This window comes from Tupaia chinensis, unplaced genomic scaffold, assembly GCF_000334495.1.
Source record: "Tupaia chinensis unplaced genomic scaffold, TupChi_1.0 Scaffold000652_1, whole genome shotgun sequence".
NCBI lineage: Eukaryota > Metazoa > Chordata > Mammalia > Scandentia > Tupaiidae > Tupaia > Tupaia belangeri.
Genome location: NW_006160173.1, coordinates 2,492,857 through 2,507,335, shown reverse-complemented (window position 1 = coordinate 2,507,335; position 14,479 = coordinate 2,492,857). Strand labels below are relative to the sequence as shown.

At 35.8% G+C, this 14,479-nt stretch overlaps 1 protein-coding gene across 2 annotated transcripts in view; it reads right to left on the bottom strand.

The window, feature by feature from the left end:
- Positions 1-14,479, bottom strand: part of CADM2 (cell adhesion molecule 2) — a 1,200,723-nt gene that overhangs the window by 106,054 nt on the left and 1,080,190 nt on the right. For both annotated transcript variants that reach the window (XM_006159770.3, XM_006159771.3), the window contains exon 7: positions 7,189-7,367. In XM_006159770.3, coding sequence (XP_006159832.1) covers positions 7,189-7,367 — 179 coding nt within the window. The remainder of the gene's footprint in view (positions 1-7,188; positions 7,368-14,479) is intronic.

Sequence of the window (14,479 nt, the reverse complement as noted above, 5' to 3'; positions counted from 1 at the left end):
TTTTGGAGAGATTTTCACTGTAGGGCGCGTGCGCTCGCCAGACAGACGGAGAGAGACATAGAGACAGAAAGCGAGAAATCACCCCCCAGGGGGGATGGTCACGCCGCAATCCCTTCTCCTCCATTCTCCTCTCGGGATCTTGGGCACGCACGCACACGCGCCCGGCGTGAGTTTTAAGCCACCGGGTCCGGGACACGAACCGCGGTCGACTACGTGGGAATCCAGCGACATAGCCATTACGCTAACTGCTGGTTCCCTTCAGTGTGGTTTCTTAACAAAGTGTTAGAACCTTAATTTATCCACTCCATGCTTATCTTAAAACAAAGACATCTAATTAAGTCTCTACTCTGTGTTGAGGTTGCCTGCACACATACACTGTTTTAAGAGCTTTGTAATGAAAACAGTTCTGTCTCCACTACGTTATGCCATTCCATTTCTTTCTGCAGAGTTCAACAGCATATTCATCCAGTCAGAGGTATGGCTTTCCTACAGGCATCAGAGCTCTCCCTACTAATTCATGTCCAGAAATGATGTTTTATCTCAGCGATGAAAAGAGGTACTGTCCTAAGAATCGTCCAACTAGTTACTGCCTACAAACTCTCAACCAGAGATGAGAGCAGCAACCACAGGGTTCTTCATTAGTACACTGTTTGTTGCTCCATATGGATGTCTTTTCTATCCTTTTCTTCCTACACCATATATTTTCCATCTATGCTTCTAAAGAAAGCTGTTCCAAAGGAAAAATGCTCATTATGAGTACACAGAATTAATTTACCAACTGGTAGGTCTGTTTCCATGTGAGGGAACAGATTTTAGTTGAATTCCTTTTTAATGTTTGCTAGGTTGTACATCTGTCCACAATCCATTTTTCTTTACAGCTCCCCACCATCTCATGTGAGCTCAAAGATTCCTTTCTTAGTTGCATCAAGATCTGCAAGTATCACCTTGCCTAGCAGTACAACTGAGCGAAAAATCAATACAGCCTTTTAATGTTTCTCAGTGTTGTGTGGCTGAGAAATTGTATTAGTAAATACACATTACATGATCTTTATAACACGTTTGTTATGAAGCACAAAAGTACTCTTTTTATTTTATTGTGATGAGAATCCAAAAAGAATGACATGAATATGTAAAAGACATAGCTCCATAAGACTAGGAACACAGATACATAATCATATTTGCTTGGGGATATGATAGATGATTTGGAGGGATTTGGTGATTTGTATTTCTCCCTCCCCATGGATATTCTTTCTTAAGATTTCCTAGGTATTGGGCCAGCAGGTGGTATAGTAGTTCTAGTCCCAGACCCAGTGGCTCATAAAACACACCACGCGCATGTGTATGCCTGCCCAAAATTCAGACAGGAGAATGGAGGAGGGGTTGTGATATGGCAATCATCCCATAGGGTTTTTTTTCTCACATCACCTCTCTCTCTCCTGCAGGGACCCTATGGAAGAAAAAAAAAATCCAACTGCTATGTATTTTTTTTTAAGTTTATTTATTATTATTTTTAGAATTTGTAATATGGCATGTACAATTGCCAGAAAGAGAAAGAAAGCAAACTACGAGGTCCAGGACTTGAACTTCAGTTGACTGTGTGGGAGTCCAGTGCTTCAACTACCATGCCACCTACTGAGCCTATGTTGCTATGTAGCCTATGTTGCTATGTATATCTTGCACCTAAAAAATCTATGGGAAAAAACATAAATGTAGGCTATTTCATGATGTTCCTAATCTTTACTTATTATCACCTCTTTCACCCATATATTTATTAATTATTTTGTAAAATTTAGAGTCAAGTTTTAATAACTATAAATCAAATGAATTTTTTTGGCATATGAGTTAATTATTTAAGAAACAATAGATGAATTAAAAATGTTTGTTAAAGGGGAAAAAAGACATCCTTCATAACTCAATTCTCTTTTTCTCTCATGGTTAGCAAGAAAACTGAAATGGAGAATTAGTACCCAAAATGGAAAATGTAACTATATTTATCTACAGTCTCTGAAAAAAGATATATGTCTAAATGAGCAACAACGATTGGGAGGTTGATTTGAGGCAGCAGTCTATAATATCTGTATGTACAACTTTCAGTCTCCAAGTATTCTTTGACATTTATTATTAACAATAAAAGCTGAGTGAAATGAAAGTAGCAGTCTTATTGATTCTTAAAAGCTGGAAAGGAACATTTAATAGCCTGATAACTTCCAACAGACCAAAACACATAGAAATTTCTAGCAGTAATATTCTTTCACTATTAAAATTAAAAATATCTAAACCTGTTTTTTATAACAGTTTTGCCAACTAACAATAAAATGTGATGGATCCTCTTATATATGTATGTGTGTGTGTGTGTGTGTGTGTGTGTGTGTGTTAGTTCTGAAGTAAATTATCCTAGAAACAGTTTTTAAAAAGCAATATCACATTTTCATCAGTATTTATTCAATAGACACATGAACAAATAAATAAAATAAGCCATAACTGTCAAGTGATATTTTAGAGATACCACATCAGAAATTGTGATACACTGATTGGAAATATAGAAATATAAGCAAATTTTTATTCTATTTCACTGTCTACTCTCATGATGGTAGGAATGGGGAATTTTATTTGTCTTATGGGGTTGTAAAGACAAAATCTGCCAGAAAAGCAAGATACACATATATAAGGAAAAGTCAAATGTGAAAGGTAGATGATAGGCAATTTCATTTGAAATAGAATTGCAAGAAGTAAGACAATGTAGTAATGAAGTATTACAAAAACTCATTTGCACAAGAAGAAAATAATTAAGCAATGGAATAAATTAGAGTAGTGGTAAAGAACTGTAGTTCCCACTTAAGGGTTACTGTGGTAATAGGAAGAGGAGATCTGAAGAAAGAAGGAAAATTTCATGAAGAACTTTCTGGAATAGTAAATATTAATTCTGTCAAGACTGTCCCAGACAATCTAGTTTCTTCATAGAAGCCATAATCTGGCTCCCTATGACCAAGGTCTGACCTGAGGACCTTTCATAGATAGTGTGGTTACCAATAGAAATTATTCCTTTTTTCTATTTGCATTATTGCATTTTTTTTTCCAAATCCTGGGGGGGGGCTCTGAGGCTTTATGTGCTACTGAAGAGTACCATCCCCTCTGTCAATCTTGCATTTGTATTTTGAGGACTGGTTATGAATTTTTCTATGAGTTTAAAAGGAAGTGAAAGACACTGGGAAAGTAGAGAAGGAAGTTTAGAGTTTGAGTGGATATGGTAATTTGTATTTCTCACTCTCAGTAGATATTTTTTCTCCAAACTTCCCAAGTGCTTTACAATTCTAACTCTTTCAAAGAGTATTTTTAAGCAATTGAGGACAAATAAATATAAGAACTTGAATGCTTCCAACTACAAAATAAGATTAACCTAAATTGGTACTTCCTTGCAGCCATTCCATGTGTAATGAATAGGTATCTGCTCTGCTTTTATAGTGCATGGATACCAATGTGGGTAGCCTTTGCTTTGGAAGAAGAAATTTTTATATAAACTGAACATGATATCGCACCAGAGAAAAAAGAGGAATTTTAACTTTTGCCCTGTTCTTATTAATTTATAGTACTGATAAACTTTTAAAATCTTTATTGCTTAGCTTGCAAGAATTTGGGATTTTGTTTTTCTTAATTAATGTATTAATTACCATTCAGAAAAGATTATGGGCGATAAATTGTATGTAAGCCTTGGGTAAGTTTCTTAACTGAACAATGGAGTTAGATTGCCATTGGTATAATAAGGGTACATGTAATAGTATAGCAATAATAATAGTCTTATTTATTGTAAGACTATATACCTGGAACTGTGCTGGGTACTTACATGTACAATGTACATCATTCTCTTAGGAAAAATCCAGGAATGTTTTGTTTTAAGTTTAAACAATTCCTAACTCTTAGACTAAACTTTTACAGACTGTGAACATTGATATCATTACATGATCATCTTCTTATAATTCTTCTATTTTGTATTATAATCATTTTAATATTTAACTTATCTTCCATATTAACTCACAATATTCTTAAATATTATTCATCTTTGCTCTTATAGTTCCTTCTATTTCAGAAGATAAGTACTAGGTATCTATTTGGTGAATGAATATATTTTCCTCTTGATCCAAGTTCTCCAAATGATAAGAACAACAATGGAACAAAATATTTCAAAGCCATTAAACCTTTGCATGTAATCCGCCATTCTAAATAAATAAATAGGACAGCAACAATGATAACAAGCAAGAAACTTCAACATTTTTATAAAAAAGCAAAAGCAAGAAACTGTTGTATATACATGAATTAATTAGTATGGCTACTAATTTAACAGATTAATTTTCCATTGTTGAGCTTGTTAATAAACAGTGCTATTACTTACTCTCCTAATGGAACCTCCAGAGTGCAAATGTTTCATAAGTATATTTTACCCTACAGGTATCTGCATAATGGCTTATGTTAGGTCTTTTACTGCAAGTAAATTTTAGAATGACAGCTTCAAATAATCACCTGTAGTCCTGAAGCTGAACTTTTCAAAGGCATACTCAGGAGGGGACAAAAAAAGTCTATTGTTCGTAACACAATATGTCTGTGTTATTAACAATTAAATGTGAAAACATGTAAATGATACAGTTCCATTGACACCCAAAGAATAAAATCTAACCATTAGGATGGTATCTAGATAGTAGAGGATTTCACAGGGGAGTGCTCAGCCTCCATCAACTTCAGAATCAATAGAACCTTGGCAACAGTGGGAGAGTCAAAGACACGGGCTCAGCTCATGCAAAACTCTTCTGGACTAGAGCTATATTAAATTATCACAGCTAATGCAAAATCAACCTTGGTGTAAAAGATAAAAGGGTAAAGTTCTCATAAATGATCACTTATCACTCCATTCTGAAAGCATACAGCATTCATTATAGATCGAAATGCCACTCAGATTTCATCATTTAGTAGGGTTTTGAAACAGCCAAACCATTAACAGAAGAGTGTAGCTTTTCATATTTATACAACCAGCGACTAATGAAACATTATAGCCAGCGTACAAAAAGGGGGAAAAAACCTTTATTTTGTAATGAATCCAATTGGAGCCCTTTTTAAACAAAGTATAATATGGTTTCACTGTTTCATCGAGCCTCTCATTACTTGTGTCGATAATCCTAGGTAAACTACTGTTGAACTTCGCAGCATTTATCTAGCAGCATGAATAGCATTAATCTATGGGGTGCTTTTGATGAATTGAAGTTCAAAAAGCAAAGCCAAAAAGGACTTCTTACAAAGTGCTTAGAGAAGTATTTAGTAGAAATATGTCAACTACCACCTACCTATCGGTAGCTTGGCTATTTAAGAAATCATGCTGTTGGTTAGCTTGCAAACATGAAGAAACATAAGAATTTTCTCCACCTGAACTACATTAAAAAACAAATAACATACTTTTTATCTAACTATTTTTCTGTCACGTCTCTTTTAATTCTCTGTATTTTTATGTCACGTTACTTTAGACACAATATGACATGCTATACCACCTCCCCCCAGATTCTCAGAAACTGTTAGGGAAAAGAAACACTTCATAAATTAAAGGTGAACCAGTAGACTATACCTTCCGTATAAGAGTGTATAATCTAAACATCTAGGAAACATGAAGTGAAATCTACTCTTGAATCCCGCTCCTGTGACCCGTAATTTAGCTTTTTGCTCCAGCCACTAGGTATTACATTCTCTCTAACGTTATGACTGGCAAGGTGGGTTTACAGATATTTATTTACTGCATTTTATTCCAGTTTATCAATTTTATTTGATTAGGCTAATCTTTTCCAAAATTGAATTTTGTGCTATTAGTGTGAGTCTACAAATTAAAGTCTTAGCCCTATTATTTTCAATATATTTATATATAGACAGTCTATTCGCTGTGAACCTTCATTTGTCTACCATAGAAAAATCAAGTATTTGCATTAAGAATTGAGAAATTATATACACCACAGCAATGTGAAAATAGGAAAATTGTGTATTGACTTAATACATTATTATTTTTCCTTCAATTTTGACTTGCATTGTAATGAAATAAATGCTTGAGAAAAATAAGACAAATCATATCTATTTCCCTTAAAATTAAATACTTATAAAGAATAAACTTGAGTAGTAAAATTCTTCTTTGAAAAGGTATAAAGTGAACCCACGCTTCTTACAGTATCCAATAATAAAATTCATAGGAAAGATGTCAAATGAACATTTTATGTCTATGATTCCTAAGGCTACTGGATTTATTGCAGCATCATCTTTTACATCATTCTCATTCGGAATGCTGTAGTATTACTAGACTCAGAAAATTTTTCCTTGGTAAACTATGTGAACAAAATGCTATATTATCTAATGAATTTTTCTCTTGAGAGATTTACAATGTGTCCTGGTATAAGAAAATACATTCTGAGAAGTGCTGCAATAAAGAAACCTGCTTAACTTTATTTATTACAATATTTATCAGGCTTATAAAAGGTCATCTCCATCTAAAAATATGTGAAAGCTACCTTATGAACAATGAGATGTAGATTTTTAGAGGTTGGTAAAAGCAAATTTTTCACACTTTGAGTTATTAGTACTTACTTCTAATTTTTTAAATATATTTACTCAAAATATGAGATATAAATACAATAAGAAAAAATTCTATAGAAGTTTTAAATTATTATTCATAACAAATTAGTGTATTTATCATAATGTTGTACACCTCTGTCTTTGCTGCATCTCAATGAAATATTACCATTGTTTGTGTGACTCCTTATAGTGAATATAAAGCACATTTTCATGATCATGAAGCCAAAATTAGTATAAGCGAAATATAATTTTCATTCTTCTGGATTATAGCTAAAAGCAAGTATTCTTAAAATTTAAAGGAAACCATTAATATAATTTGCCAGTCACCACAAATAATTAAATACATAAATATATTTGTAATACAGAAAGACTTTTGCAAAAATAATTTTTACTTTTAGTGTATGTTATAGTTTTATTTGTGTGACTTTTTTTTACATGCTAATTGTAAACCTTGAAGATAGTTATGAGTACTCCTTCTGAAAGAAAAAGAAACCTGTTTAATTTCATTTATTACTCTAAAGATTTTGACAGATTTACACAGTTTTTTCAGGTCATTCATCCCTCCAGGTATCAGGTTTCCAAAAAAGTACTCACCATGTACAATGAGAACATACTCTGCGCTGCTTTGGCCAATGGTATTTGTTGCTTCACACCGGTATGTACCATTATCCGTTTTGTTCAGGAAAAGAATATTTAGCTCCCTACCACTCACAACCATTCGATCTGGATCTGGTAATTCTCCACCATCCTTTGTCCACAAAACAGGTTCTGGCCTAGTGGATTCAAACATGAATATAGTTAGGAACAATTTACAATTTTACATATTTTGTGAATTAAGTAGGTCAAGCAATTTGTAAATATTTAGTGTCAATGTGGTGCATAAGCACACATCTTATATAAGATACCATAAGAACCATTGCACACTCAGTTATCATATCAAAAATAAATAAAAATAACAAACCAAGAGGCAATGAATAGTATATTTGCCACACCTGTAACTTATGGCAAATATACTTTAATTCCATTCTGTCGATTAATCAGATAAGTGTTAAGGAAATAATTTCTTGAATCGTTGTCAGTCACTGCTGTTCCCTGCGGAAATCCTGTAGCCCAGTTCCTGCTGCTGTGGTTGACGCCTCACATTGGAGGACCACCCTTAGCCTATTGGAGCAAGCCTTCCCCAGAGATACCTAGAAGGACTAGAAGGACATCTTCACCCTTGGAGTCACCACTGTGGCACAGTTATGCCTGAAACTACCTGAAGTCTCTCACCCTGATATTTTCCACTTTTTCATTCCCTTACGGATTTTCCCTCAGAATTATCCTTTAATAAAATACTTGCAAAGAATCTCTACCTCAAAATCTGCTTATAGGAAAAAAGGAATAAGTAAACTATACATCCCTGTCATCAAAGAGCTCTGTCCTTCATAATTATTGATGAGAGAAATGGTTATTAATGAAATTTATCACCATGTGCTGATAAAAAGTAGTTATCCTAGATACTTTACAAATATTTTCTGTAATCTTCAAAAGAACACTTCAATGAATTTTTTATTTTTATTTTATTTTTGGAGAGGTTTTGCTATAGGACGTGTGAGTGTGCCACAAAGACAGAGACAGACAGAGAGACAGAGAGCGAGAAATCACCCCCCAGGGGGGATGGCCACGCTGCAATCCCTTCTCCTCCATTCTCCTCTTGGGATCTTGGGCACACATGCACACACACCCAGCGTGAGTTTAAGCCACCGCGTCTGAGACTCGAACCACGGTCGACTATATGGGAGTCCAGCGACATAGCCATTACTCCAACTGCTGGTCCCTGAATTTTTAAAAATTTTATTTGCTGCTTCTAAGAACATAGAAGAACAGAGAAATACTTACTTTCTGGTCTGACTTCAGGGTTGATGCTTTTATCAAATACTTATTGTTTTGTTTTTAATATGCTAACTATTTTTCTAATCTTTCTAGGTAAAAATTTTCTCATGTACATGCAATTTTATCACGTAGTTGAAATTATCTTCTAACAACTTTCAATAATTGGTTAATTTGGTAAAAATAATCAAGTTTATATCCCATTATTAATGTAAGTACTGATAAGTGAAGTCTACAATTATAGCATTATTCTGAAAAAGAATAATATATATTTTTCTGACAAAATTTGTGCTAAATGGACAAATACTGTCAACAAAATAATAATTATTGGGGAAAAAAAAAAGCGGATGGATTAGGACAGCCAGTGGCATGGTAGTTAAGGTGGCTGTATCCCACATGGCCAGTGGAACAGCTCAAGGCTTGTACCTGGTGACTTAAAAAACATTCTGGGTGTATGTGTGTGCATGCTCAAAATATCTCAAAGGGAGAAATGGAGGAGAAGGAATCGCGACATGACCATCACCTATGGTGGGTGCTTTCTCACCTTCCTATGCTCTCTGTCTCTAACAAGTGCATATGCCCTCTACTAAAAACAAAACCAAACAAATGGATTGGCAATGTGAAAAGGAATTTCTCATCAAGGGATTAAGTACATTTGGGGAATATGATATTATTGAATAAATATAATAAGAAATATGTTTCATCTTTACCCCCAGTTCTTGACATAGTACTACTGAAACCCTGGGTGCTAGTAGAATCTTTCATTCTCATATTTGATCTTCAACTCAATTCCTGAAACAAAACTCTAAGACTTCTGTAATTTAGAGTAATAGGAGCATCTGACACAGAGGTTCTAAGTCCCTTGGAATTTCCAGAGTGACAGAAGCATCTTCTGTTCGAATGAGATGAGCCTGTAATATGTTCTTAATAAGTTCCTGGATAATTTTGAGATTGGGACTATTTAGTGAGTCAGAACTTTCAGTTCCACCCCTCAAACTAAAGAGGAATTACCTCATGAAACTCTGCTGAGGATGCTCGTCTCTCTTTCTCTCTCTCATGAAGGAAAATAAACTTTAAAAAATGACAAAACTAGGCGTACAAAAAATATTAGAAAAAGATGATAGTTTAGGGGACCAGCAGTTAGCGTAATGGCTATGTCGCTGGACTCCCATGTAGTCGACCGTGGTTCGCGTCCTGGACCCGGTGACTTAAAACTCACACCGGGCGCGTGTGTGTGCGTGCCCAAGATCCCAAGAGGAGAATGGAGGAGAAGAGATTGTGGCATGGCCATCCCCCCTAGGGGGTGATTTCTCGCTTTCTGTCTCTCTGTCTCTCTGTCTGGTGAGCGCGCATGTGGCTCCTTTTGGGGGGCGGGGCTGTGCTTAGCGAAAAAAAAAAAAAAAAAAAAAAAAAAAGACCTCTCAACAACAACAAAAAATAGATGATAGTTTATATCATCCAATATACAGATGAATCACTCTTATAGCATCTTTAATAAATGTCAAGCCATTAGTACTTCTTAGTTGATTTATGTAGCTTGCATCTGCTCATTGTTATTTAAATGCACTAATCTTCATTTTAAAACAGCCTGAATTGGAGCCAGCAGGTGGCATGGTGGTTAAGGTTGCTGGACTCCCACACAACTGACCTGATGAGTCCTGGACCTGGAATTCTGCTTTCTCAGAGTCCCTCTTTTTCCTCTCTCTCACTCTGTCCCTCTCTGGTCAAATTAAAGAATATAAATACATAAATAAAAATAAATAAACTTCAATAAAATAATTTTTTCAAAAAAGAAAGCAGCCTGGATAGTCTTGTACCATGTACACCCTTCACATCTCTTGAAGAGGCAACACAGGTAAAATAAAATTATGACATGGAGCGTAACTGAAATAGTACTTCTGGCCTTTCTACTGCGCTGCATGAGATCAATATTAAAATAATGCTTATATTAAGGATACGTTGAATTTTAGAGTGTTCATGTTTATACTAACTATTCAAAATAAATAGTTTATTATATGAAGAGGCAATATTGAGCCAGCAGGTGGCATGGTTATTTTTGGCACTGGATTCTCACATGGTCAACTGAGATCCAAGTCCCGGACCTGGCGGCTTGCTTTCTCACTTTCCTTTTCTCTCTACTGTCTCTCTCTGATCAAATTGAAAAAATAATGCTAACAAATGGAATTAAATAAGTAAATATTTTAAGAAAGAGGCAATATTTTCATACCCACAAAATTTTCTCCAAACTTAAAACTGTCATTATTTTTCTCTATTCATGTTCATAAGCTTTCCATCAAATCTTAAAAGCATTTGACTCCATAAATACATAATTAAATTTAGGTATGGATTTTTAATTTGTTTGGATATAAATGTAGTTAAGGATCAAGATAAATTATTCGAGTTACCAGTATGTTTTTAAAAACTTTTTTTTTTTTTAATTCACCTTCTTAGGAAAAAAAAATCTCCAAAAGTGTTAATAAGAGGATGTAGTGGTTTAAGTATGCTGACACTGAACTGACTCCTTCCAGAATTCTTGATCATACTCTGTGTGGAAAATCTTCAAGGTGGCAAAAGAGTTAGCACCATAAGATGAAATTTTAATAAAATGAAGGTTAGAGTTTATGCATAGATTAAAAATAGCCTACACATATTCCTAATTAGTATTTAAAATGTTCAAGCTTCTTAATATCACCATAAAAATATTAAGTGGTTTAGCAAGTCTTGATACAAATTGTGTTTCATCTTAATAAAGAGGGCCCCTAGGCTTTCTCTAATTGGAACCCAGAAAAGATTGAGCTTCTTGCTGCAAATGATTAACAATCTTCCCTGCTGTTCAGGCATCCAAAAGAGATCATTTTAAGAGTGGTTCCAGTCTACAGTTCCTATGTGATAAGGCTGAAAAAGAGTAGGAGCTAGACACCAGGTGCAACAGGACACGAAAATAGCATCAGATGCAAGATGATAATGTTCAACTTGACAGTGAGCGCATTAACACAATCAGTCTAGAAAGTCTCTCCCTTAAAGGCCCAAATAATCAGAAGTTGGAAATCTTCTACATGTGATGAAATTTAATTTCACTTCTGTCTATCAAATCTATAGTGCTAAAATACATTTTATTTTTCTATGTACCTAAAACCATCTTTGCAACAGCCTCTAGAGCCATAGAAAATAGTTAGAAAATAAGGATGAAAAGAGAAATCAAACATGCTTCCATATTTATTCTCATGTATTCTGAGGCCCTACTGAAATTAGTTTTAATATGGATAGTTTTTTTTAAAAGAACTTCTAGTGGCCCAGCCAAACTGATGCTATCGTGTTGAAACAATCTGCAATGCTGGAAGCCATATGGAAGACTGAGGCTCTATTCCTGAGTCGCCCTATGCACAATGAACATGCAGATACATGTATACCTCTTGTCCTAGCTGGCTGAAAGTTGGTCAGTGTTTATCAGTGTGTGTGTGTGTGGTGGGGGTGGGGTGGGGGAGTTGTGGCACTTGACACTGTACCAAAGGTGCTGTTTCTCTTTTCTGAAGTAAATAAACGTTAAAAGTTTTATTAACTCAGTATGTTGCAAATATCTAGCGAGAGAGTCACTGAGATCTTTCACAATTCCTCATTTATACATTAGTGTTAGAAATATGTGGGACCAGTAGTTAGTGTAATGGCTAAGTAGCTGATCCCATGTAGTTGATCGCGGTTCGAGTCCTGGACCCGGTGGCTTAAACTCACACCGGGCACATGTGCGTGCATGCTTAAGATCCCAAGAGGATAATGGAGGAGAAGGGGTTGCAGCATGGCCAACCTTCCTGAGTGGTGATTTCTTGCTTTCTATTTCTCTTTGTTTTCTGGTGAGTGCACAGAAAACCTCTCAAAAAAAAAAAAAAGTCATGAGGCCAGCAGGTGGCAGTGTGGCTAAGGTGCTGGAATCCCACATGGAAAACTAGTTCAAGTCCGGACTTGGTGGCTTCAAAACTGCTCTGGGTACGTGTGTGTATGTGTGTGTGTGTGTGTGTGTGTGTGTGCCCAAAATTCAATGAGGAGAGTGGCAGAGGTGGGATTGAGATGCGGCCATCTACCCAGAGGTGATTTCTCACTTTCCTTCTCACTGTCTCCTCACTGAGCAAACTGCTCTCCCCAAAAGAAAGAAATAATTGCCACAACTCTCAGACTACCAGAACTAGATACAACCTAATTTCTTATTTCCATGGAAACTCTTTAGTTTGCTTTTGGAGCATTTATCCTGTAACGGTATGCAACAATAACAGTCCCTCTAACCCTCTCTCCTATGTGTAATAATTTACCTCCTGGGTACCAATGAGAATAAAATTTTTCCTGCCTTTATAGTGCTCTTCCTTTATTTTGGGATCATACTTGGGAAGAAAAATAAAAGGTAACAAGTTCAGTCATGGAAAATTGAGTCCTATAGATGCAGGTCTCTGGGAGAAAGGATTTTCTTTTTTTTAAATTAATTTAGAGAGAGATTTTTGCTATAGGGTGCACATGCTCACCAGAGGCAGAAGACAGACAAAGAGATAAGAAGTGAAAAATCACACCTCGGGGGGATGGCCTGCCACAATCCCTTATTTTCCATTCTCCTCTCAGGATTTCGGGTATGCCACCAGGTCCAGGACTCAAACCATGGTCGACTACCTGGGAGTCCAGTGACATACCATTATGCCATCTGATGGTCCCAAGAATTCTCTTTGTTTTCTTACAGAAATGAAAAGGAATAAAATGTCATTCAAAATTTGGAGCACTGTCCATTCTCTTCCCTTTTCCCAAATGGTGTTATCATCTTTAGGCTCTAGATTGTCTTTTTCTTAAAAATGCAAAGGTAGGTTAGCTTTAACACTTAGTCTAACCTTATAGAAATTCAAATTACTTTTCCTAGATGAGAGGAATAAAAATAAGTAACTAGGGACCAGCAGTTAGCGTAACAGCTATGTCGCTGGACTCTCATGTAGTTGACCACGGTTCGAGTCCCAGACGCGGTGGCTTAAACTCACGCCGGGCACGTGTGCGTGCGTGCCCAAGATCCCGAGAAGAGAATGAAGGAGAAGGGATTGCAGCATGGCCATCCCTCCTGGTGGTGGTGGTGAGGGGGGGTGGTGATTTCTCGCTTTCTATCTCTCTGTCTGCCTGGCGAGCGCACACGCCCTATAGCAAAAACCTCTCTCAAAAAACAAAGTGACTATAATAACATTTTGGTGAACATCTTATTGTGTCTCAAAGAGAGATATACATTCGTAAATTCTTACTATCTTATGTTTCATTTAAGACAAAGCAGGTACTTAGAGTAAGTAACCCTGTGTCTTATGCAGCATGTGAGCACGGAAGATACCCATGAGCTTTATTTCAAAAAGCCCACAGGTGAGCAGTAAATGTGATTGAAGTTTTAACCCCAGGAAGAGTTTTTAAAACTTAATTCCTGTCTACTGTCTGTGATATTTTCACTGGAAAGTGAAAGTATTACAGGTTACAGAAATATATTGATTCTTTTCCTGCCTTAAGCAAAGACTTTTAAATAAAAAAAGTACTGATGAGTCCCTGCATAAAACTCTGAATATTTATGCTATCAAATTTTTAAAGAAATAGAGAAATAAAAATAAAATACAAATTAGTTGACAAATAAGTTTAAAGTTGGTACAAATAGTAAATTTTAAGTTTATTGGGTTCTGGGAAGAAGAATAGTGAGAGAATTCCAGCCAAAGCATTTCTTTATTGGGTAGATTGAAATTGCATTCCTAAACCAATCTCTTCTTCTTCATGTTTCCAGGTTTGGTTCACACGTGCACACAGACCTGGCATGTTTTTCAAGTCACTGGGGCTAGGATTCCAACTGCAGTTGCCCATGCGAGATCCAACTTCTTTAACCACTAGGCTATAGGCTTGACCCTCCCTTTGTTTTTAATCCCCACCCACCTCCACTTCATTATACTCTAACAAATGTAACTATGCATTAAAAAATTTTTCCCCCTTTTCCCACTTTTTATGCTCATCTGCATAATATCCA